Here is a 26,328-nt window from a genome sequence, read left to right on the forward strand (position 1 = left end):
TGCCTGAGAAGTGACAGTATCACCGCCTTAACAGCAATGAGTCACACTACAGCACTACTGAGCCAGTCACCACCACTTTTAAAGAACTGCAACTAAGAGAATAAAAAGACAAACAAAACAGATTAATAACACTCTTCGAGCTAGTGCATCTGGCGTATGACTACAAGCTCATCTGTTACTGTTTTGGCCCGTAATCGTCCCTGGGTCATGAGTCTCCCAGCGCTCCTTCTTAATGGTCTTTCTCCATTAGGCGTGTTCACAAGCAAACTTAAAACGGGAAAGAAGACCTTCTAAACTCAATAGTAACCATTTCCTGCATCCCTGTTGAGATTAAAAAAATAAATCAAATTCAGCTCACTCTAAAAATCCATTTTGGCAGCTCTACAAATACCTGAAGGAGAGACACCGAGGGCAGTGAAACAGGAGGGAAATGTGTCCGTTTTACCCAGCTGATCATTCCTGCTGTAAGTCACGACTATGACCTTTCTCAAAGTTAAGATCAGGCGAAGTTAAGACTCCGGTCGCCCTCAGTTCTCTGCCAATTTTTGAGGGATGAGAAAACATAAATAGGGAAACTGAAATGAGAGAAAGAGAGGGTGAAGAGACAGTAAATGCAGAGGATCATGTAGCAACAAAGAAGCACTTCTCAAGCACCACCTGTCTCGGAAGCAATGTGATCTACTGTAGCATGTGTAAAATGATAGGGCGAAATTGGAGGATACAATCCATAATTCAATAGAGACAACGTTTAAAGAAAGGATGGACAGGCAGTGAGATTAAAGCAAAGGTAATGGTTATGTAATACAAGGAAAGGTACATGATACTTGGTGTATTAAAACATGTTTCCCATACACTTTAGCCAATGAATTTCCTTGACTTTGCTAGTAATTAGGGCACAGATATAACTAAATAAGAAATACATCAAGTATTTATGGTGCAAACAGATTTAAGCATTTTAGATCAGTGTATAACTACAAAAACTTTTTTATCCACACTATTAGAAATCAGAAATTTGCATGACTTTTGAGATTTAATCAATTGGCCTTCCTTTTTTTTTTTTTTTATGATTTCGGGAAATCACAATTTAAAAAAATGTCCAGACTTTATATGATCACAGGAGGGATCTTTTGATCATAGAAAGCAACCAACAAATCATTAAATCACAAAAATCCAAGGTACCTTTGGCCATTATTGATCTGAGTGCAATTAAATGATTTAAAAATAGATTGAAATGGAAATATTAAGTGTTGCCACAAACCACACTGAGAAATATTTTAAGAAGCACTTTAATGCCACTCCGTACATGCATGCAGCATTTGCCTGCATTTGCCTACATATATAAGTACGTTTTTTTGATACACTGATTTTCATACAGTTTCGTATCTATATAATTCAAAGTTCTGTCATTTTTACAAACTTCTATACATCACATTGGTTGAAACACAAAGGACTTCATTCTTTACATACAAATCACAGGCTAAACACAGCTCATGATAGCTGTTAAGTTGGGAGAGGTTAAACTCGAAGACTCCCCCTTTGTGCAGTGAGTGACACATTTAACTAAATAAACAGAAAATAAAAGCTGAAATACTTAAGTGCTCTTATTCTGTACAAATCAGCATATATATTATTTCAAATGCCTCAGTGAGCAAGATGATTTAAAATTAAAAACACTAGCAAAAAACTGCTGTTCATCAATTCCAGTACATAATGTTAATTTCTATTTGTGTTTATGGGTACGCATTACCAGATCAAACAGGTAAGAGCACAGCTGTATTCATTGTTGCCTGCTTAATTATGCTATGTTTGTTGGCTTGGTAACAATGCCGTGACATCTACTGTGGTTACAGTGTGATGATGACTGACAAGCGAATGGTTCGATCCTTAAGGGGACAGACGGCCATGCACTGAATCCATTTAAAAAGTAAGATAACTAGGAGTTTTTTTTCCTCTCTGAAAAGCCCAGGAGGAATACAAAACAAAGAAAGAGATTCTGACAGATATAATCCATAGCTACTAACACAGCACCACTTGAACACAGAGTATTAAAGTATTGTGTTTAATGAGCCTATAGATGAATAAGAGCCCAGTTCTGTCTTTTGCAGCAATCACAATTTGTTATTGTCTATTGGTGGATTCAGAATGCACCAATATAGTATCTTTTTACTTGAAGTCAAGAAAGCAAACGAAGCCCTAAAAATCATTCCAACCCATTAAAATGGGTTTAATAATTTAAATTAATCACATTTGGGGAAATAGTGTCACCAATAAAGTATATGAAACATCACCACTGAGCCTTCCAACAATCCTTTAGATTCAGAAAATATCTTCTAGTCCCAGAAAGAACCTTTTTTTTTTTTTTTACACGCCCTTGATACAGTTTTCAGATTCAGATTGTCCATCCATGCTATTCAATAAGCTGCGATATTTTGAATGCAAACAGGTGTAACTTTTTATAAATTTAAATCAACAAACAAAAATCTAACTAAACATCTACTAAGTGTTTGTGCTCTATCGGAGCAAATCGCTCAAGAATATAGCTTTTTTTTGTCTTGCAGTTGTAATTTCAACGGCTTTGTTATCTGCTTGATACTCAGTCAAAACATGCATTCAAGATATCAAAATGCAGCTGTTTCTTTGGGCTTAGACATGAAAATGTTTAGGTAAATGCTTAATATATTAGCCCCAAATGATTTTATAGCTATTTTCTTTGACCTTTAAGTTGTAGTCCTGGGCGAGTAGGACTGAAATTAACATTGCATGATCATCCAGCTGGCTGTTCTAATATGGTCATGTTCTAAGGTTAGGGAGAGTGAGAGAAAGAGTGCAGCAGAGAGGACAGATGGCAGGACCCCCACATTCAGAGTAATTGATGAATAGTATCAAGGCAGTGGACTCAAATACTCTTCATAGATGACCAGGGGTTGGTTGCATAAACATAGTCACCATGTTAAGACTGTGTCTTAAGAATTGGTTAACCAAGTGGTTATCAGTCTTACTTTTTAGATTAAATCTATGTTTTCATGTCTTGCAGAAAAAAAATCAGGTGTCTAACTTTTAAGACTAGTCTAGGCAGTTTATGCAACAGGCCAGTGATCTCTAACGGACATTGTTCATTAGACATTGTTGGTGTCATTAAACTTCGCTGTCAAGGCTACAATTTAAGATGTACAATCTAAAATTCAAAAGTTTCTGGATCGGTCTCTTTGAGACTTTGTAGTTACACAGCCCTTATTTTTTAAACACATGAGCCGTGTTATTTTAGTGCAGACAGACATCAGCATGCTACATTAGTTGTGATTATTCTGTTCTCTGAAACCTACAGTCTAAATCTTATTTAAGGTTTTTTTTTTTTCTCTATTGTTGTTTTCAATGTCTCAGTCTGACCACTCATTTTCATCAGGCTCAGAGTCTTCATCAGATTCGCTGTACTCCACGGCGATGCGACGGGATAATATAGTGGCCACATCATTCCCAACGGGCTCCTTCTTTGCTTCCTGCTCCCGCTGCTCCTGCACCTTACGCAGCTGGATCCCTATGAGAAAATAAATAAAAAAATAAATAAAAAACTCAAGAACTGATAAGAAACACGGCTCAGGCCATATTTCTCTAAAAAAAATACAGTTCAAAAGTTTGGTGTCAGTAAGATTTAAAAAACATTTTTTCACAAAGTCTTTCATGCTCACCAAAGCTGCATTTATTGTATCAAAACAGTAATATAATTAAATATTACTGTGATTAAAAACAACAGTTTTATTTCAAGTAATTTTAAAATCTAATTGATTCTGTTCATAAAAACAGAATTTTTTTGCGGCTATTACCTTCACAAATCATTCTAACACACTAATTTGGTACTCAAGAAACATTTCTTATTATTATCAATGTTGAAAACAGATGTGCTGCTTAATATTTTTGTGAAAAATGACTTTTTTCAGGATTCTTTTATATTAGAGAAAGATCAAAAGAGCAACATTTATTTGAAATAGAAATATTTTGTAACATTATAAATGTCTTAACCGTCACTTTTTAATAATTTAATGTACTCTTTCTGAAAAAAAATAATAATAATTTCAAGAATTAATATAATATAATATAATATATAAGTGATCTCTTGACCTCGTCTGATGGCTGCCAGCAGGTCGCTGCGAGCATCGCTCATTGGGATGAGAGGTATCTGGCCCTTCCTGGGGACAACTGGTGCTTCCGCAGGGGCAGTGGGCATGGTGTGTGAGTGAGGGTGTGGGTGGGGGTGTGTGGGTGGCCCAGGTGGAGGTGGAGGGGGCGCTGCGGGAGGAGGATGGGTTGGGGAAGGGGTGTAGGAAGCAGGGAGGGCAGGGGTTGGAGGAGAAACACTGTAGGTCTGGGAAAGAGATGGCATAGTACTGGCCGGGGCAGAGGAGGGGCCGGTGGGACTGTCAAAGGCAGTCTGGGCAGAAGGAATGATAGGAGGAGGTGGAGGAGGAGCAGGAGGTACAAAATACTCTCGATGTTGAGACTGCTGACCACTGAGATACAAACAGAGAAAAAAATTATTAATCAAACACATTTACTGCACTCAGGAGATGAGCTCTAAACCTAGAAAAGTACAAACCTTTTATTTAATGTTTTAAATTTGAGCATGTGTCATGCCAAAAAAATCTACTCTTGCATACATATTGTTATTGCTGACTAATTAAAAACTATTAAAAACTGTTATTGTGAATTGAAATAAAGCTTACTAAAATTACTAAAACAAATCAAAATAAATTAAAGACCGCTAATAAAAATGACAAAAGCATGTAACAAAATTTATTCCGAAATTAATTTAAAATAAATCTAGAACGCAAATTCAAAATATTAATAAATACTATAATGGGATGCAGATAAAACTAAAATGATGTGTGAGTGAGTTTGTGTGTTAAAAGATAACTAATGGTAAAAGATAATTTTACACATGATCATGTGTGTTTTGTAAGTTATTTAGACTCTGATGAATGAAACCTGAGCATTTAGACCAGGGTAGTACAACCCCTAGAAGTTCATGATGGAGATCGAGTAAGAGAAACATAAAAGCAAACTGAATAAAATTCAATATGAAGTAAAATGAATAAACTCATCGTACATACAAAATGAGTCATTACATTTATTATTCATTATATTTACTGAATGGTTGGAACGTTTATTTGAAATTTGTGGGTATTTCATGAAAATAATGTAAAGTATTAGAAAACCCTGCTTTACGCCCTTTATATTACAGATATTTACTGAATTAAGAGAAGCTAAAGAATACCAGACCTGTAGTCTTTAGCCTGCAGAGGACGTGGCCCGTTGAGAGCAGGGTCTGTAACTGGTTGTCCATGGGACGTCTGAACCCTGCCAGTGGTCTGTCTCCCAGGTGGAGCTGAGGAGGAAGCGGCCGGCCGATACATGCGGTCTAGGGACTGGGTTTGGACATGAGAGGGGGCCATGAGGTGATCTTTGCCATTGGCAGCGGAGTAGGCACTGGCCACGGCCATCTGCTGAGCCGGGTGACTGGGGCTGCCTGGGTAAGAGTGCTCACCCATGTCTGAGGCAACCGACCTGATGATTGAAAAGAGACAGAGAGTGATAGACAAATGAGAGAGAAGGGGAAAAGGAAATGAAGAGATAAATATTCAGGTGCAAATATCTTCAAGGGTTCTTGAGCTTTAAAATTAATATTTTGGATTCCACAGATCAGCTTTACTAAAAGTGCAAGTGCTGCATGCTGTTTAAAAAACATGACAATTTTGACCGTTGATTGTGGATTTCCAAAGTCCTATGCATAGACTCTTAAGCTCCAAGACTTCATTTATTGTATATTAAAAAAAGAGCAATATTTGGAAATATAAATACAATTTAAAATAACCATTTTCTAAAATATTTTAAAATGTAATTTATTCCAGTGATGGGAAATACTCCAGTCTTCAGTGTCACATGATCCTTCAAAAAATATTCTTTATTTGTTATTATTCATTATTTGTTCAGTCTAATATGTAACCAATGTAAACATTCTTCCCTTCAAAACAATGAACAGCACCATTCACCTACAGTACATACTGCATATGTTCAACATACATTTAAACTCTGTATCTAAATCATTTTAATATATGAAATGTTCACACAGGCTTAGGGTTACAACAAATCAATGGATCAGAGCCGATTTATTAAAAGAGACAGTTTGAACTGATTCACCAAATGAATCAAACTTACGAAACAATTTTCAAACGTAGATGTTTAAATGTTTTGTACATTACTCTTCTGTTTTATTTGCTTAATGGTGCGACAAAGAACGACCATGTCAAATAACAGAAACTTTAGGAAAATTAATAACCACATAAAAAGCACATTAAAATCCTCACAATATGCGCAATGTAAAATAATTTCCCCAATGAAATAATTTTTTAACCTGATTATCAAAAGTTAAAAACTAATAATAAAACCTAATAAATAGATAGAACAGTGTAAAGTTGTGATGCTTTAGATTGTTAGTATGACAATAATATTGTCAACAGATGGCAGTAGAGAGCTATGTTAAACCGCATCTCATTTGTATTGCCAAAAAAATTAAAATAAAAAAGTCAAAGGCAAAAGAGACGCCCAACCTGTTGTCTGGTGAAAGCGAGCCCTCAGAGGACATGCCATGGTACGGTGAAGGTGTGAAGCGGGCATCTGAGCGGAACTCCTTATCATACGCCATTACGTTCCACTCCTGCCTACGATTCCGAGCCTTACGAACCTTTTTCACCTCACGACTGGGGTCCTCCACCTGCTTCTGCTGCTCCTGAGTGAGTGACAGAGAGAGAGAGAGAGAGAGAGAGAGAGAGAGAGAGAGAGAGTGAGGGAGAAAGAAAGGCTAGTGTTTCAGAAAGCCCAGGGTTTCATCACATTTGGTCAAAGAGTTTTAGGCTATAAGCTAAAAGAGCAAAGTCGCACACACACAGATTGTAGTGTCCACATTTTTCACTGAAAGGTGCTGTGAAGAAAGTTTTCTACATAATTCAAGGAATGCATTAAACACACACACACACACACACACACACACACAAACAAACACAAACACAAACACACACTCAGTAGAAAAGCTATTGAAGAGACTGTAGGGAAAAAAAGTGAATGCAGAAACTGGAGTCAGCAAAGTGAGGGGCTGACAGAGGAATAGAAGGACTGACAGAAATGCAGGTCTCTTACGGAGGATAGGAGGGGGCTTCTGAGAAGGGCCTGTCTGGAGTGGGACTTAGTCTGGTCTGAGTGAGTCTGGCCTGAGCCGCTGGTCTAGAGAGAAGGGGCAAAGTCTGGGGGAGTTAGAGCTCTCATTCACGCACACACAAAGACACATCCACTGATGTTTCCTTCTGCTTTCTTCTTTGCATATAAACACATAGACTTCTGGTTTCTCAAGAGGTAATGAATCTGAGAAACATTTTTCCAGTACTTGTTAAAGTTTAAAGTTAAAGTCAGTCTTAACCGTGAGCTATACCACATACAACAACAGTTATTTTGGTATCAACTTTTTGCTTTTTGGAAGTTCCAGCATTTTTGACATCCGTAACGCAGTATGTGATTGTAGAAAGACCAGACAGCGCGAAACGGGACTATAAAGTGCACACAAAAACATATATATGCAATACACACACACCTTCTGTCTCCTCTTTTCTTTTCTCTTGTCCTCTGTGGCTTGCAGCATTTTCTCCCTCCAGAGGATAAAGAAGTAGGAGGGGTCTGTGTAGAACTTCAGTGCGTCCTTCTTATCATCTCTATAAAAAGAAAGAAAGACATATGATGGTTGCTACAACAGCATTTTCTCTGTGTAGAGATGTATTGAAGCATTGGGGTAGAAACCGAAAAACAACAACAACAACAAAAAAACAACAAAAAAACCAAACTGGGCTTTCAGACATACTTGAGAGAATATTTTCGGAGAGTGTGCATGGTATGCAGCGAGTGATTTATCATTTTGTCACACTACACCAGAGATGCACAAACCAGGGAATGTGGAAATAGGAAATAAAACATGCAATTGCAGCATTTTCTTCATTTCTAATTTATCTTGTTTTAACATTTTTTTTTTTTTTTACAAAATTGAACATTTTAATATAACAAAGTTAAGCAACATTTACTTTCAGTCCACTGCCTTCAATAAAGGTAGATTTTTGGCCCTTCATAGTAAAAAGTTTAGGAACCTCTGCACTTCATCATTATTTGCATTAAAATGTGTTTGTTACTGGAAAAGTTACACTATTTTAAAACCTGCTGAGATGATGTTATGCTTATGAAGAAAAGTAGAAGATGCAGTGTTGCTAATGTTATTTGACATGAGTTAATAATGCCCAGATTTTGGAGTGAGGATAATGATGATCTCACCTGTAAGGGCTGAGAATGTTGAGAGGGGGAGGTTTGTCTCCACGGTGGTAGAGCTCCAGGACAGGATTTGGGATTGAGCTTCTGGAAACCACCTGCTGGTCCTGAATGGTGGAGCTCTTGAAGGCCTTCCTCATGTTGATATCCTGCAGAGAGACTGAAGATGGGGATAGAGGAAGAGTTCAGATTTATGCTTTCATTTCATTATTGAGATTGCACAAATATCATTATTAATTTGTATATATGCCATTTTTTTGTTCAAAGATGTAAACATCCGTAGTACAAGATATTTAGAAGAGAAGAAAAAGGGCATTAAGAGATTAAAACCTTAGAGAATGGAGAATCAATGAAACAAGAAGAAATAGACTTATACGAAGGAAATGGCTATTACCCAATAATACTGATAAATACATTTGAGATCAGTTTAATATTTACTATATAGTGATTAAAGGTCTAGTTTGACTAAAAGACCAGCCGTCAACTGATCAGCATAAAGAGTAAAGGGCCTTAAAGTAAAGCTGTGTGAAATCCCTTCTTAAGTCTCTTATGTATTTGCTGAAATAAAGGATGAAGCTGTCCAGGAGACAGCAGATGGTCATTCTCTCATTCCCATACAAGATGAGCTAGATGATAGATCAGCTGCACATTTAAAAGCAACATCATTGCTTTGCCTGCTCTAGAACATGCAGAGCTCCAGCCTCACAATTCCAGGTTTGTTTTTTTGGGTTGTTTCTTTTCAGTAGACTGAGCTGGTCGCCAGTGAATTGAGATGTTAGGTACATTGCCTGCACAAATCAAAACCAAGGCAAGGACCTATACACAGAGCAAGGCAAGGCAAGGCAAGGGAAGTTTATTTATATAGCACATTTCATACACAATGGTAATTCAAAGTGCTTTACAAAAAAGAAAAGAAAATAATAATAATAATAATAATAATAATAAAAATCACAACAATAAAACAAGTAATTTAAAAACTATGACAATTATTTAAAAATTGATTCAAGAGGTTTAAAATGAGTTTAAACAGTTAAGAATAGAAAATGAATATACATAATATACGGTGCAATCAGTTCGGACATCGCACAGTGCTCATTCAGTAAATGCACAGCTAAACAGATGAGTTTTAAGTCTAGATTTAAAAGTGACTAGTGTATTAGCACATCTGATCTCTTCTGGAAGCTGATTCCAACTACGCGCAGCATAGTAACTAAAAGCAGACTCCCCTTGTTTTGTGTGAACCCTTGGTATTTCTAACTGACTCGATCATAATGATCTGAGTGGTCTGTTGATTGATATATATTCCAACATATCTGCTATGTATTTAGGTTCTAGGCCATTGAGTGATTTATAAATGAGTAAAAGTACTATCAAATCAATCCTAAATGTAACTGGGAGCCAGTGTAAGGACCTGAAGACTGGTGTGATACTGTATGCTCAGATTTTCTGCTTCCAGTCAGAATCCTGGCAGCAGGGTTCATGATGAGCTGCAGCTGTCTAATGATCCAAGATGGCAATGCGTCCACATCTTCTCTCTTCCGTCAAAACAGTGTTTTCATGTTTTTTGTCTTGTGAGTCCCAGAGTTTTTGTACATCTTCATCGCATCTACCTGTCTTTAAGTGCGCATACAGTCGTGAGTTTCTGCTTGATGTTGGCAGAACCACATTTTTAGAGTTAAACTCCTGCTGGTCTGCTCCAGAGGCCTACACCCTCACTGAGCCACACTACTATATCTGGCCCTCAATGGAGGCGTGAGAGGAAGCAGAAGAGGGAGATAAATCTTGAGGTGGTGTGTTTACATCAATGATGTGTGGTGCCGCGATGCTGTTGCGGTCTCCAAACACTACTCACCCCTGGCGGAGTTCAGATTATTAAGTGCTGGCCGCTCTATCTACCGAGGGAATACACAGCCATACTGCTCATTGCTGTATACACAGTACATCCCTCTCAACATCTCTCTGCTGATCGAGCTGAACACCTTCTTCGTTTGATTTGTGGAACAAAACAGCACCACCGCACAGAAGACTCCACCTCCTCCCGGCGACCGGGTGATGGCGCTGTCCCCGGCAGCATGAGGAGATCATCTCAGCAGGATCAACGCACACAAAGCTCCGGGTCCTGACAAAATTCCAGAGAGTGAACTGAGAAACTGTGCAGTGGAACTCACTGATGTCTTCACAGACATTTTCAACATCTCACTAAGTCAAGCATGCTTCAAATCTACCACCATCATTCCAGTCCTGAAGAAACCGTCTCCATTCTGCTTCAATGACTACCATCCAGTTGCACTTACTCCTGTTCTCATGAAGTGCTTTGAATGGCTAGTCATGCACCATATCAAGTCTGACGTATGCTCTCCTAGACTCACATAATATACGATCCCTTCTAATTATGACCTGAACCATCTGAGTACCATCTCAGAGAGCCAGACCCAGTCTCTATTGAAGTATCTTATGATCAATAGTGTCAAACGCAGCACAGAGATCTAGCAGGACCAGCACTGATAATATACCAAAATCAGAATTTAAGCGAATATCATTTATTATCTTAATGAGCATTGTCTCTGTGCTGTGATGCAGTCGGAAACCAGATTCAAAATTGTCCAGGTATCCATTTGAGTTTAAGTATTTGTTCAGCTGATTTAAGACTACCTTTTCAAATATAAATAATGCCTTTTCAATTTTACCTTTTAAATAAAGCCTATAAAAGGAAGATTTGATATTGGTCTATAGTTGCTCAAAATGGTGTTATCAAGATTGCTCTTTTTCAGAAGGGGTTTTAAAAAAAAAGACTAAAATGAAGTTGTATAGAAATGAACAGTCTGTTTCTTAAAGAAAGCTGTGCACAAGTAGAAAAGAGCTGTTCAGACATTCTGTAACATCAGTCAAGCAAGTGGATCTAAGTGGATCAGTGATAACACTGTGTGGAAATTATTGTCTTAACTGTGGACCAATGCTAAATGACTTAAGTTCTTCTACATTAGTCTAGGGGTTGTCTGTTACTGTGGTGGCAGGGCTTGTTTTGATGTAAAGAATGATGCACTGCCTCAATCGCCTTCTAATTATACCCACCACAGCAGAACACTCACGATATTAAAGCACTGGCGGTGCCTCAGGGGCCACTGTACTGCTTTATTGAACATTAATAATTCAATATTCAGAATTCTAGCTGATCTGATGGCAGGAATGGGGTATATAAGGTCAAACCTGGGACAACTTATAAAACCAGTCCAACTTATAAAACCAGTCAAAATATGTACTATGAGCTTTGAGCCACAATGCAATGCTACAGTAATGGAAAAGAAAACCCCTCTCATTGTCCATTTGTTCAAATAACTCTTATTTGTTATCTTACACCTATTATCTGCCTTGACCATTAAAATAGCTGTCTTTTTCATTTAGAAGTGTTTCCTGTTAGATTCACCTGTAATCAGAATGTTATTGATTAAAATAATAATAATCTGAACTGAGCAGTGCTATTTTAGTATCACTGTACTATTATAGTTTCTATTAATATTTTATATTATTAATAGTTTGATATTTTCTGTTTTTATTTGAACCTTAAAGGTTTAAAGTTAACGTTTTAGTAATTTTGTTTCCTGTTTTGTCATTTTTATTATTATTATATAGTTTTTACTTATTTTAATTTTAGTTATTTTATTACATTGTTAAACATATTAACAATAAGAAATGTTGTTATGGCTACTTCCTGAAAAAAAGAAGATGGTTTTTAAAAATATTTTATTTTTGATAATGTTTATTATTTATTGTAGTTTTTTTTATTTATTTTTGGTTTTAGTTAACTATAGTAACCCTGGCTCTAACACATATTATTATCTAATGAGGCACTGCTCTCTAATATACAGCTCTACAAATCACTCACTGACTACTCGTTATTTTGTTCTCTCTTTTTTGTATCTCTAAATATCTCTTTTGTCTTTGTGTGCAAAACAAGCTCAGTTTTAAGTCTGGATTGGCTTGTTATAAATTAATAATTAGAACGGACGTTAAGGGGGTGGGGGTGACATTTTTGGATCAGACACAACCACGAATGCCAGCAAACACCATCACCCTTTCTGGAAACACACAATATTCTGTCTCTTCCGCTCTGAGAGATGTCTCGATATTCAGAGATCTCATTCTTCTCCTCTCACTTCCCATCTCCTTCCCAACCCTCCATTCTACATGCAGCACACATAAACCCCAGACCACCATCAGGTCAGACAGACCTGAGATAGACATTAGAGTGCTATAAACACACACACGGTCACTGTGAATCAGGTCATCGCTCACTGTGAATCAGGTGTTAATGGAACACTTTAGACTTTAAAAGAAACGTCGATGTATCTTCTCCGTTAGTGAGGGGGTCACAGGGGAGCAGGAACATATTAAACCCTCTTTATCGGCTCTCCAGTTATCGATCACAGCTGGGCTGAATGTTTTAAATAGACGAGGACATCGTTAGAACATGTAACTCGGTCCTAATCTTTATTTTGCATACTGACAGGGTGTTTACCGATAAAAATATCTTCTCTTATGTCCATCAAACACATAGCCTGACTGCAGAGTTGTGCTGAGCTCTGCTATCTGCTTCTTTTATTGAGACAAGAGACTGATAGGTATATGGTTTGATGTCTCTCCCTTTCATGGCAGAGAAAGCTGGGCCATCCTTCTAACAACAGGCTAAAAGCAGAGCATTATAGAGGACAGCTCTCGAAGGCAAACACGCTCTGTGTCAGCCTCTCTCCAGCTGCTAGCTGCTACAGCTGAAAGCTTGATAAGATCTGGAGATGATGCAGAGATTAAGGTTAATGCTTGACGTTACCCTCTTCCACGGTGGAGTCCAGCTGGGTCACTTTGATAGCCAGCAGGTCCACTCTCTCTTGCAGGTTATTCATACGCATGTAGAAACTGTTGGCTTCATTAAACAGCTCTCCAAAGATGTCCTCTGCGTGACGACCTGCAAGACAGATGGCGACAGAAGTTCAGAGAATGACAAACTGAAAAGATCAATTGAATTTCCATGCTAGGTTGGGTGCTTGTCTAGCTAGTAGACTAAGCAAAGTGGTTCTATTAAGAGGGTTTGTTAGAGTTGTTGAAGACCTTGGTTGGGAAATAATTTGCTTGTGTCAACACAATCTCGGTTTAATCATATATGAAAACATTTGTGCAAAACAATATCTGCAGGTAAAACAGTTTTTTTCTGCATATTGTTATATTAGTGCAAATAATATGCAACTCTTCCTTGTGTTCCTGAAATTTTGCACATGACACTACCATCATTGGCCTCACACACAACGAAAATGAATCTGATTACAGACAGGAAGTTAAAGAGCTGGCTGGCTGTCTGGTGCAGTCACAACAGCCTGAAGCTGAACATGCTCAAAACAGTGGAGATGAACCCCCTGCACACCCCCAACCACTATAATGGACAGCACTGTGGCTGCAGTAGATTCAATCAAGTTCCTAGGCACCACCATCTCTTAGGACCTGAAGTGGGACACTCACATTGACTAAAAACAAAAGGCCCACCAAAGGTTGTACTTCCAACGCCAACTGAGGAAATTCAACCTGCCACAGGAGCTGCTGAAACTGGTTCAGCTACCAAATCAGATATCAAGAGACTACAACAGACCATCAGGACTGCTGAGAGGATTATTGGTTCCTGCCTGTCCAACCTCCAAGATCTTTACATTCAGAGTGAGGAAAAGGGCTAAGAAAATCACTCTGGACCCCACACACTCTCAAATATTGCACTCTGTTCGGCACTATAAAGCACCAGCCAACAGAACAGGATTTTCAACTTTCTATAATGGCGGATACATTTATACATAGAATCTGATAATTGAACATTTGTAAACTACATAAACTGTACACTTGAAAATATATCTGTACATTTATTAAAACAATTATTTATGTTTTTCTCTATATTTCTACTTCTGTATTACATTGTATTATTTCATTTTCTCTTTTTCATATCTTAGTGTTATAGTTCATCTCTGCTGTGTATCATGCATGTTTGCACAATGTCTGCACTTTCTTCTGCACTGGAAGCTCCTGTCGATAGACAAATTCTTGATAATAAAGCTCTTTCTGACTAATTATGACCCAACTATTTTAACTATATTTTTTATATAAAACAACCTAAGAATTGAATACTGCCAAAAGGATGAATCATGATTTTGTTTTAATACTGGAGAGAAAAAGAGAGTAAAGTAGGATGTTACTCACTCAGGCTGCCCAGTTGTTTGATGATGGCTGCCAGGGTGCTGTTGGTGACACACTCCAGCTCACTGGGCACTCCATCAGGCAGAGCTCCTCGACACAGGTGCTTGGGCTCGATACTCCTCTTCACCAGCGGCATGACTGACTACTGCTGAGAGAGAGGAACAGGGAGACCCATTAAGACACAAATCAGCCAGCTAATGAACTCAAATCAGCACCAAATAAGGAGGTATATTTCCAGAGCTATAAATAAAAAAAATACACACATGCATTCAGTTAGGCAAAAAATTTTGTTTTTTAAATGTGTCATTGTTTGTTAAAGTTTATGAGAATTTCCTGAACTTACTTAAAATTTAGGTTTAACAACATATTTATTATGTTTTTAATTTTTGAAAAATTAATAACTATAAAAACAGCCCTAAAATAAACGAATGTAAACTGAGTATCCTCACAGCCAATTCGAAAATATGACATTTAAGAGAATTATTTATTTTCACACATTTTTAAAATATGTTTTTTAAATTCATAATACATGTATATTTTATTTAAATTTATATGATAATTTCATTGATTCACTTATAACCATAATTTTTTTTTTTTTTTAAATCCGTTCTATAACATCAAATCTCAAAGCTTAAATTGTCTTTTCAGTTGAAACAGCATGGCTTAAGCATTTTATGCTGAATAATCATTTGTCTGAGTTTAATAGAGACGTCTGACATGGGTCCCTGTTTTTGAAAAAGGACCTACTGTAGTCTGTTTCTGTTTACAGACCACCTATGACCACAGACAAACAGTAATAGAGACAGTCACTGGCATCACACACACACACTGACACAAGAGCAATGGTTCAGCGACCTGGGCACACAGACAACATCGCCTGGCAACTAAAGCGGACGAGTATGCTGCTAATGAGACATGAAAAGAGTGCTGTTATAGCCTGGTGGGACCGCAGACGCGTGTGTGTCCCTGCTTTCTTTGTGCGTCTAGTTATTATTTCTGTGGGAAAGTGATTGGAAAATTTTCTAGACCGTTAATGTCAACAAACCTATATTGGTATTCATCAAATAATCCTAAAAAAAAAAAAAAGCCATCATGGTCAAAATGTTAAATCATGGTTTTCACAAACATATTAAGCAGTTCTCAGCCATTTTTTATGGTGATAATAATAAGAAATGTTTATGTGTCACTGTAGACTGAAGTAATGTCTGCTGAAAATTCCGCACTGGAATCACAAAAATGAATTATATTTTAAAAATATTTAAATAGAAAACTGTTATTTTAAAGTGCCCATATTAAGCCAATTTAAGGTTAAACACTTGATTTTTCAAAATGTCGATAGAAAATATAAATATCTATTTTTTTTATCACACTTACAAGTTGTGATTGAGTGGTGACAGCTGGTCTAAATAAACTGGGTACGGAACCATTTTGCAAGAGCAAATGTTTTGTGAATTATGCATTTAATATCACCTAATTTTCCAATATTATTCCAATAATATTCTCAAACAATTCATTCAAGCAGTTCTAAGATTCAGTCTCTCTAAACCCCTCCTTTCCGTGAGCCTACTCTGCTTTGATTTATCAGATGGCTCAGTCTGCTGTGATTGGTCTACTGCATACTGCACATGTCGGAAATGATACACCCATTGCCATAGTTTAGGGAGACAATGACTTTATCTCGCACTTTCGACTTTATACCTTTACAGAAAATGTATATACACATACAGCTACACACTACAGTATGAAAGTATTTCATAATATTACTGTTTTTACTGTAGTTTTGACCAAATAGCTGCAGCTTTAAATGCAGAACAAAAACCTTAATCATTCTAAAGGTTTGTCTGAATGTAGTGGATTTCTATTAATAATCAAACAACTGTGTCAAATTCAGACCTCCACTCCACGTGAGGTCACAATAAAAATAACCATGTCACTTTACAATATTAGTTAGTAAATAATGTTTAGCATTTTTAATGTGACTGATATCACAAGAACTACAGCAAGGGCTCTTTTAGTCAAACCAATCACAGGGATTATTAATTTTTTTAAATTCTGCTCTCACAGTGTGAATCAGACATGTGAAACGCCATGTGAATTATTCCACTGGAATACACTTGAAATCTCGTTTCTTAACTAGGGAAATGCAAAAGACCAGATACTTTATTTTATCTGTCAATAATGGATGGCATTTTAAATTATTTGTCAATGTTTCTAAAATGTTAATATGATGGAATTTTTTCTTGCTTTTTATCAATCAAGTGCTAGCACACACTATCACAACACATTACACAGTAGTTCAATAATAGATCACTCTGCACTAAAACATTTACACTCTATTTTAATCTGTCTTCTCTGAATCTCTCGGTCTGCTCATGAATAAAGCAACAGAGATGAGTGAGACTGCAGAAGCACAGGACTGTAATCCTTACTTCCCCAAGCGCACGGCTGGAATGTGTGAAGTGTAAGTAATAAAAGGATGGGTTAATGGAGAGAGAGAGAGAGAGAGAGAATGAATATCTGTCGGTGTTGGAATTTGGAGCTAAAGAACACATCTAACTCTCTCAAAACCTGGCTGTCTCTCAAAAAACCCTGTGTACTTTGCCTACATTTATTCAATAGACACTTTTTTTTAATGACTTTGACTTTCATGATATGCATTTTATTAGTATTATATGCATTTTATCAGTATATCCCACTCATCTGTGATAAAGTATACTTTGAAAGCTGTGCACAAGATGGAATGTGAAAAGTGAAGTATATCTGGGCCATAAAAAAGTGAGAGAAACTTCTCATATTTAATGAAACTAAAGTAGTTAGTTTCCATTAATACAATGGAAATAAAAAAAATCATAAAGACTATATGGACATCTTTTAAACAATATATAATAATAAAAATGACAAAAACAAAAAATTACAAATGTTTTTAGGTAAATGTAAAATAAAAAACGTATTTCAATGATACAAACTCACTTGATGTCTGTATGAAACAACTTGATCGCTTAGACACAAACTGTCGAAAAAATTGGTGTTGAGAATTATGGGAAACACAGAGAAAATAAATCAGTGAATGAAAGCGAGAGGGTAAGCCAAAAGTTTGCCACCTTGCCCGGAGGGGACTTGGTGTTGTTGCCATGGAAACAACACTGAAACGTTTTCTGAGAAAGGATTGAATTAGAGAGAGAGAGAATGAGAGAATTAGAGAGAGGGAGAAATGAAAAATGGTGCAGACAGAATCCCACACTATATATCTCTACAAGATCAAGAATGCAGCAGAGCCCCACCCACTCCGATAAGCCCCTCCCTCTGATACAGTGGGTATAAAAAAGAATCCCCCCCCCCCCTTAAAAAATAATCACATTGCCTGAAATGAAGACATATACCAGATGTTTCAGTATACTGGATCCGTGGAGTCGGTGTTCCTTTAACACGGACTCCACGGATCCAATATACTGAAACATCTGGTTTTCACCCAACTGTTTTACATTTATTTAACATATAAAGGACTGTGTTTACTTAAATACTACACACGACTGGCATTAATGACATTACAGTGTGTATATTTGACCATTCAAGCACAATAAAACACGAAAGTGATCTGTTTTCGCGATAGCATGCTGTTGAGAGAGGGGCTTTCAGTGAATGTGCTTCAGCTGGGTGTCAGTCAGCGCGAGCAACACTTTGAGTTCTCATTTATTGCTTATTACACTTAATAACTCTACCAAGTGCGTCCCACTCTTTATTTTCTCATTTATGCAAGTTTCCTTATCACTCAAAACGTGTATAACGTTTAAGCAGTACTCTGTTACACAGATATATTTGTATACCGCGGAATACAGGATACAGAAAAATCTCTAAAGACAGACACTTTATTTCACTGTAACAACATATACGGTACAGTACCATCATACCAGCCCTAGTGCGACTTATGACATACAAGTGAAAGATACAACACCAACATGTCAGTAAAAAAAAAAATATTTGGAGTTGGAAAAGATTCACTCCCTCCTTAAAATGACTTGTAAACTCAATCATGTGCAGCTAATCACCTTCTCAATAGCACACAAAGCCACCTGACTTTCATCTGTGATCAGATGTGGTCAGGAGAGAGGGAGAGCAGCAGAGTGAATTCATGAGATTCTGTAATGTGTGGCGGAGAATGTAAAGCAGTAATATGTAATATGTGACATGAATAATAGTATTAAGCATATGTGGTTCCCCTCATTAACCAATGCTAAACACTCATCCACAATCATCTGATTAGAAGCAGTCATAGTACAGCAGCAGGAGACTGTGAGAGTGTGGCTTCTGTCTGTATGACATTAAATAGCAATACCCACTATGGAAGGTGTGTAGGTCTAATGGTTGTTTTTAATATGAGTCAGTGTCATTTATTATCATTGTGTGTGCAAAAACAGACTGCATTTATAATGGAATTAATGGCCCAGCTCTCCCTCTCTACAGGCATGTGTTTAAAAGTCAGTGGAATGCCATCAAACACTCGTCTCCCACTGTGAACCAAGTGCATGTGGTCTGCTTGCAAAATATCACACACCATATCATTAGCCACAAACACTTAAATTCATTCTCTCAATCTAATTTAATCCATCCAGTAGAGAAGATAAAAGTCTACACAAGTTATACGATTATTATGCTCACCATAGCTGCATTTATTTGGGCAAAATTAAACTCAGTAACTCTTTGAAATATTACTCAAAATTTTAAATTAATTTTTTTCTATTGTAATATATTTTAAAAGGTGATGTTTTCTTGTGATGGTAAAGCATAATCCTATTCCCAATAGGCAAATGTCTTATTATTATCATCACCAATGCTGACAACAGTTGTACTTCTTACCATTTTTGTTTTTTTGATGAATACAAAGTTCAAAAGAACAGCATATAATCGAAACAGAATTTATTTGTAACATTATAAATGTCTTCACTGTCACTTTTCATCAATTAAATACATGCCTGCTCAATAAAACTAATACTACTTTACTGACTCCAAACTTCTGAACAATAATGCATGTTATATTTCTATAAGGACGGCAATCACTATACCTAATGTTAATTTTATAAACACTTATAGAAATGTTTAAATGTTACTTCACCTTCAAAAATGTTCCAATATTAAACATTTGAGAGAGATGCTGACATACTGTAATCATTACTGGATTTAAAAATCAATATCATACATCTATGCATACTTGTGACCATACACAAAACTGACAAATATGCTCAAACATCAGACTCATATCTGCCTCCTTTCTCTTCTCCCAGCAAATTAGCTTTCAGGAGGAAACTATGCTTTAAATGTCAAATCAACAGGAGCATGAACTGCAGAGCTGCACTTGTAGGTCGATCTGATGAGGAGACATTTGTCTGTGCTGCTCAGATTACAGAGCCCCTGATCCCCCAATCTGCAGGCTTCCCTTCACCTCTTCAAAGTCAGGATCAATGCTTAGGCCCTCTGAGAGTCGTGCTGATCAACCCCCAACCAAAGCCACCAATCAAACATACAAAAACAAAAAAAGGATTACGATTACATTCTCTTTTCTTATCACACATATTCAGAGCTGTTCAGAATAGAGAGCAAGTGTGTCATTAGTGCAGACTGAGAGGAAGTGTTGCTATGGTTTCCTTTCATTCCCCTGATTGTCGCTTGATCAAAAAAATAAGCCAAACACTTTGAAAGACAAGATAGTTTGACAAACAGCTAGACAGAGCAACCACTGTACATTAACCCTCTGAAGGTCAATGACTCCAGACCACTGTTATTTTAGTCTTATTTATATACTATTATAATTTAAGCATCTTGTTATTATATTTCTAGTTGTCATATTAATTTTAGTTTAAAGGGATAGTTCACCCAAAAATGAAAAATATGTCATTAATAACTAACCCTCATGTCGTTCCAAACCCATTAGACCTCCTCCGTTCATCTTCGGAACACAGTTTAAGATATTTTAGATTTAGTCCGAGAGCTCTCAGTCCCTCCATTGAAGCTGTGTGTACGGTCTACTGTCCATGTCCAGAAAGGTAAGAAAAACATCATCAAAGTAGTCCATGTGACATCAGAGGGTCAGTTAGAATATTTTGATTTTTGAAACATCGAAAATACATTTTGGTCCAAAAATAGCAAAAACTATGACTTTATTCAACATTGTCTTCTCTTCCGTGTCTGTTGTGAGAGAGAATTCAAATCAAAGCAGTCTGGATATCCGGTTCGCGAACGAATCATTCGATGTAACCGGATCTTTTTGAACCAGTTCACCAAATTGAACTGAATCGTTTGAAATGGTTCACGTCTCCAATAAGCATATACTAATTTAATTACATAATTTTCCTTTTTCCCTTTAAATTTTTTTTGTGTTTTGGTTATTTTCATTAGTGTGTTTTTTTTTTATAATTATTATTATTTAGGTTTAAATTATATTATTAAAGTTTTAGTTCTAGTTCAATAACAGCTTTATTTTTATTTTATTTTTTTATTTTATATTTCCAGTTAGTAATCGTAGTGCTACTAAACTTATTTCAGTTAGCTGTCAAGACATTTCTAATTTTCATTTAGTTTAACCTTCTAATATTTATATTTCATTTCAGCTTTATCTTAAATAAAAAACATGTTTTTAATAATTAGAGTTTAATTTTAGTTAATCCTGCTTCAAACAAAGCCTCAATGTCAGACCCTCAGTGTTGATGAACAAAAGTTCCTCCCTAATCATGTGGACCAGTTCTTGCGGATCTGATTTTGAATGCATCAGATATGCTATTTTTTGTCATGAATGATACAGCTTTAATGGGACCTGGTAACATTTGTTACATATGGGTCCCCTCTGGTTTAAGAAAAGCCCAAACTTTAGCATTAAATGAGACCTGATAGAGCATAAACTGGGATGGGCTTCAGGGTTAGTAACACTGTTTCTGTCTCTCTCCCATGAACTCTTCTCACTCCGTCACACACAATTAAATGTGCTGCATTCAGCACAATCAGGACAAATCGGTCAGGCGACCATGTGACCTGGAGTCCCTGTGCCCCAGTGCACAAACCCCTAGCTGGATAAGGCCTGGAGCAAAAAGGGTCAAAAAAAGGGGTGAGTGCTTTGCGGTCTGCTCTGATCTGAGACCTGCTTTGTATTTGAAGTTCCCTTCACTTTTTTAGGATATGGATGGGTCCTTCATCTGTATAAATGGAGCAGGCTAACAGGAGAAAGAAACTGGGGTGTTTGGAGAGACGGTGGCAGCGGATTAACTAGAGAGTGAAATATGGCTGTGGGCTGAATGGAGATAGATGAAACCTTCAGCCCAGGGAAGACCTACAAAAATGGATTACTTCAGTTTGATTTTCAAACAAAAGATTCACAGAATTTCATTTACTTTTCAAATGCATGTCATTGATCTTGTTGTAAATAGTTCATTCATGCATTTTTCATTTCATATTAACTTCTTTTACTCAGATGTATGTCACAATATGGAAGAAAATATATTTTGTAAATTCCATTACAAAAAGACTTAAAAGAATCAGAGCACAAAGTGCAAAACTAAACATTTTCTAAATCAGCTTAGTGGGTTGTCTAAATGACTAGGTCCCAGGCATCCTGTATAATTAAATTGGTTCAAGGCCATTGCACAAAAGTCTTATTCCTTAAAAAAAAAAAATATGCTGACAATTATTTTTTTAAACAAACTTGGTTTTGCCAAAAGTATTTTGATGCTGGACAAATAATCGACCATCCAGACCAACTGTTATCACCATACCAGAGATCACAGACCTTCCCATGCTGACTGACACCTTTTCTAGTCTAGTAAAGTTCAACTAGTAATTTTGTTATGTGGTTTTGTAAGGTTTCTATTTAGCTTTATTTAAAAAAAAAAAAAAATATATATATATATATACACACACACACACACACACACACACACACACACACACACACACACACACACACACACACACACACACAAATGAGACCTGAATGCCAGTATTCAGAACATTTCAGAAGTATCTGGAATCTGCTTTTTGGTGATAAACACTGATATGGATATGGATTTCATATTAACTCTATGAACTCATAAGGTCCCTGGCACCATCCAGCAGTGGTGTATAAAGTATAAAGAGTATGAAAGCCATACTCAAGTAAAAGTGAAATATATATATATATGTGTGTGTGTGTGTGTGTGTGTGTGTTTATACACAGCTTGAGTAGCAAGATTGTGTTCAGTTTTAACTATTTCTTCCATTTTGTTTTTTGGATAAGAATAAGAAGCACTTCTGGTACTTAGTGTCTTTCATTCCAACATAAGAAAACATTTCTAGAATCTGCATCTGAAAAAGTATGTATTTACACAGTTTATGTATCTCAGAGGGGACATGGATTCATTTAAACTGCAGTTACAGATGTATAAAAAAGCCTAATGTTTTGTTTTTAACATAAAACGTTGAATACTGACATCTGAAATACTTAAAAACATGAAAAAAAAGTTTTAATAGACTAATAAATTAAATGTGTGTGCACTCTGTGTGTGATTTGGTGATAAAGCCTACTTGATGACGTCCGATTGCACATCATTACAACAACACTTACCATATTACCACAGACGATGCTGTATATCGCACACCCCAGCCTCAACTTGCGTGGAAAATGAAATCATACATGGTTGTGCATGGCGCGCACTTGTTTGCACACAAGCAAAGATGTGCAAATGAGTCTAACTTGCAAACGCCAGACCACTGATTTGTCAAACCTGCTTTTCTGCAATCTGTGTTCTTTCGACTATTTTGTAGTAAGTAACGAATATACTTAGTGGAAATGTATCGGAGTAAAAGTTTACATTTTAAATAGGAAATTTAGTGGAGTAAAAGTAAAATTTGTCTGAAATATAAAAACTCAAGTAAAGTACAGATACTCCCAAAAATTACTTACGGTAAGTAATGTAGCAAAGTATTTTTACTTTGTTACATTACACCCCTGCCATCCAGCCACACTGGGCTAAGATTGATGACATTGTACACCAGTGAATTGATTCCCAACATCGATGATGACCACGGTGACTGCAGTAACTGCAACAACAACACATCATCGATCATGCCCTACTGCTGCCCGATATTGCTGAGTAAGCATGCTGGTAAAACAGGCTGCGTGTGTATGTGTGTTTGTTCACAGAACCAGAACTGAATGACTCCTACTCCTAATAAGTACCAACTAACAGCTGTTGACAACTGAAGTGATTGAATAATATAAAATGAGAGAGACACTGGTTTGGACAAGCTCTCTCGTATCCTGATATATGTACTGTGTCCTGGAAGGGCCTTTCCTATGAGCTCAATAGAGTGGTCATGCTTGCATTTTCTTTTCTTTTGTTTTGGTGGTGGTTAACAAAAGCCAAAGGCAAAATAGCAGCAAACACCACTTTTACAAAGCCATTGCTTTTCATTTGCACACAAAAACAACAGAGAGGAGAGGTGGCCTGCTGTATGACAACAAACAATACGCTAAACTGACTTTCAGGTTTTAAAAAAAAAATGTTGGCTGAAGTGGACTCGTACATAGTCTTTTCACAATTTTTTTTTCAGGAGAAGGGTGTTTTGTTACTGCCCAAGAGTTACCTAACCTCTAAAGCAGGCCCACGCAGTGAGAAGCCCAGCTCTGAAAACACACAAACACCAGTACAGCTCTGGAAAACTCATACAAGAGAAGAACGGCCAAGCAATACAATGTGGTGAAGCCTCCACATTCAACTCACCACTGGGTTAACTAGTAAACAACATGACAACAATAGAACTTCATACATTAAATTCTTTTTGACAAATTGGGGGCATTTAAAAGCACAGGTCACCCCAAAATTAAACTTCTGTCATAATTTACTCACTTTCAGACCTATGCAAGTATGTCACTATACAACACCACTCAATTTCTCACACAAATAAACCGACTTGTTACCTAACTAGACTTGTAACCAACTGACTTGAGACTTGGCTTGGACTCTCTTGAACGGTCTTAACATTTTCCATTTTAAAATTGTATAATAATTTTAGTATAGCACTTTCCTGCAAACTCAAGGTCACTTTATAAGTTGTGAGTACATATAAATAAGAACAACAACAAAACAACACATTTAGGTATAAAGGAGAAACATTTTTAGACAGTTTCAATAAAAAGGAGTCTGTGACATATACTTCAGACAAAAAAAAAAAAAAAAAAAAATTATATATATATATATATATATATATATATATATATATATGTATATATATATATATATATATATATATATATATATTTAAAAAAGAAATAGGCATTTAGAAAAAGGCTTGCATAAAAATTAGTTTATTAATTTTATTTTTAATAGAGGAAAAGAATACAATATACATAAGACTTGACTTGGACTTGTATACCAGTATGCCTACAGAATTGGCATCAATGCTAAAGTTCAAGTAAACAGATCTATTCATTCAGAATCGACTCATTGTCAGGGACATCAAAATGCTGACAGTGTCATAATCTAATGTGGCATTTCAGAGTCAGTAAGCAAACATTCACTCTGCCTAATGTGATAAAACTGACATCAATCCTCTGCCGTTCGAGGCGTTTTTGGGCCCTACAGAGGTGTGTTGGTATCTATATAACGTTTTAAAACATATATAACAGTATTCAAATATAAATAGTTAAAATAATTATTGACATTTTCATGCAGAAGTGATGACAACCAAATATTGAGGCTTGTAAGAAATGCACTTGACATACCCTGTAGTTAATACAAACGTTGTTAAAGAGCTCAAAGCTCAGGGTCCAACATTTACATTTACTCAAATGCATGTAACTGAGAAATCTAAGAGAATATATATTTGAAAAGGGGGGCAGACTTTCAAAAAACATTATGACCCATTATGATTATGTTTATCACAATCACAGTTTTGTTTTGGTGACTTAAAACAAGAAATATCCCACATATATCATCAGCCACACTGAATTATGGAGACCACAAGACCTTAAGGCTTAATAGATCGACGAATGATAAAATACTGTAGACATACAAAATATTATGTATTATGTCGCAGCCACAACTGACTCGACATTTTGTTTGTCCAACAAACGATATAATCCACATGCCGTATTTTCATGGTACAACATATTCATCGTCAAACACACACACACACACACACACAGTCTTTTTTCTGTGATCAAAGCAGCTAGGCTTTTTCCAAGCCCATGAGATGCAAAACAGCAATTAAAATAGTGTTTACCTGTGTTTATCAAGCGCTGGTGCGGCGTCTCTCTGATATCGGTTCGTATTTTGCCCTCCCTCTGTTTTGTTACATCGCATGAATCGCTCGGCAGCTATTTTCTGCCAGCATTTGACGTGAATAACGGTACGCGAGACAAATCTCGGAACGGTGTGCCCCCAGCCAGTGCGTTAACTTGACAGCATCGAGTCTTCAGCTAAAGCGCGCTGAACGCTGCCCTGTGCTATACGCATGCGCACAGACCGCGGCTATGACCACCTCCCACCAAAAAAAAAAAAAAAAAAACGGGGGGGAGGGGGACTGAGTGGAGCAGAAGAAGAATAAATTAGCGCTTTACCTCTGAAATCTTCACAAAAAATCAGCGAAGACGGTCCAGTAAGGTAGATTATATTGTCCGTTTTAGGATGTGCTGTCGTCTGATAAACGCCAGTGTTACGCTTGAAGCCAATGTAAGCACAAACAAGTTACGTAAAGAAAAGAGCTTTAAAGAGCCCTAACCCT

General features: G+C 36.7%; 1 protein-coding gene across 3 annotated transcripts; it reads right to left on the minus strand.

Moving 5' to 3' along the window:
• Nucleotides 1-1,270: 1,270 nt before the first annotated feature.
• On the minus strand, nt 1,271-26,083 carry LOC113052142 (wiskott-Aldrich syndrome protein family member 3-like). Of its 3 annotated transcripts, none has more exons than XM_026216488.1 (10): nt 25,828-26,083; nt 14,587-14,731; nt 13,181-13,315; nt 8,362-8,515; nt 7,637-7,754; nt 7,189-7,272; nt 6,603-6,781; nt 5,275-5,559; nt 4,117-4,505; nt 1,271-3,535 (listed from the first exon to the last, which is right to left on the minus strand). In XM_026216488.1, the coding sequence occupies exons 2-10, from the start codon at nt 14,717-14,719 to the stop codon at nt 3,378-3,380; spliced, it is 1,635 nt and encodes a 544-aa protein (XP_026072273.1). In that variant the 5' UTR covers nt 14,720-14,731; nt 25,828-26,083; the 3' UTR covers nt 1,271-3,377. The 3 variants fall into 3 exon arrangements, with proteins under 3 accessions (XP_026072273.1, XP_026072272.1, XP_026072274.1); XM_026216487.1 differs by having other exon boundaries at nt 14,587-14,728; nt 25,828-26,082; XM_026216489.1 differs by lacking the exon at nt 7,189-7,272 and having other exon boundaries at nt 14,587-14,728; nt 25,828-26,082.
• Between the last annotated feature and the right edge of the window lie 245 nt (nt 26,084-26,328).

This window comes from Carassius auratus, chromosome 32 (assembly GCF_003368295.1).
Source record: "Carassius auratus strain Wakin chromosome 32, ASM336829v1, whole genome shotgun sequence".
Lineage (NCBI taxonomy): Eukaryota > Metazoa > Chordata > Actinopteri > Cypriniformes > Cyprinidae > Carassius > Carassius auratus.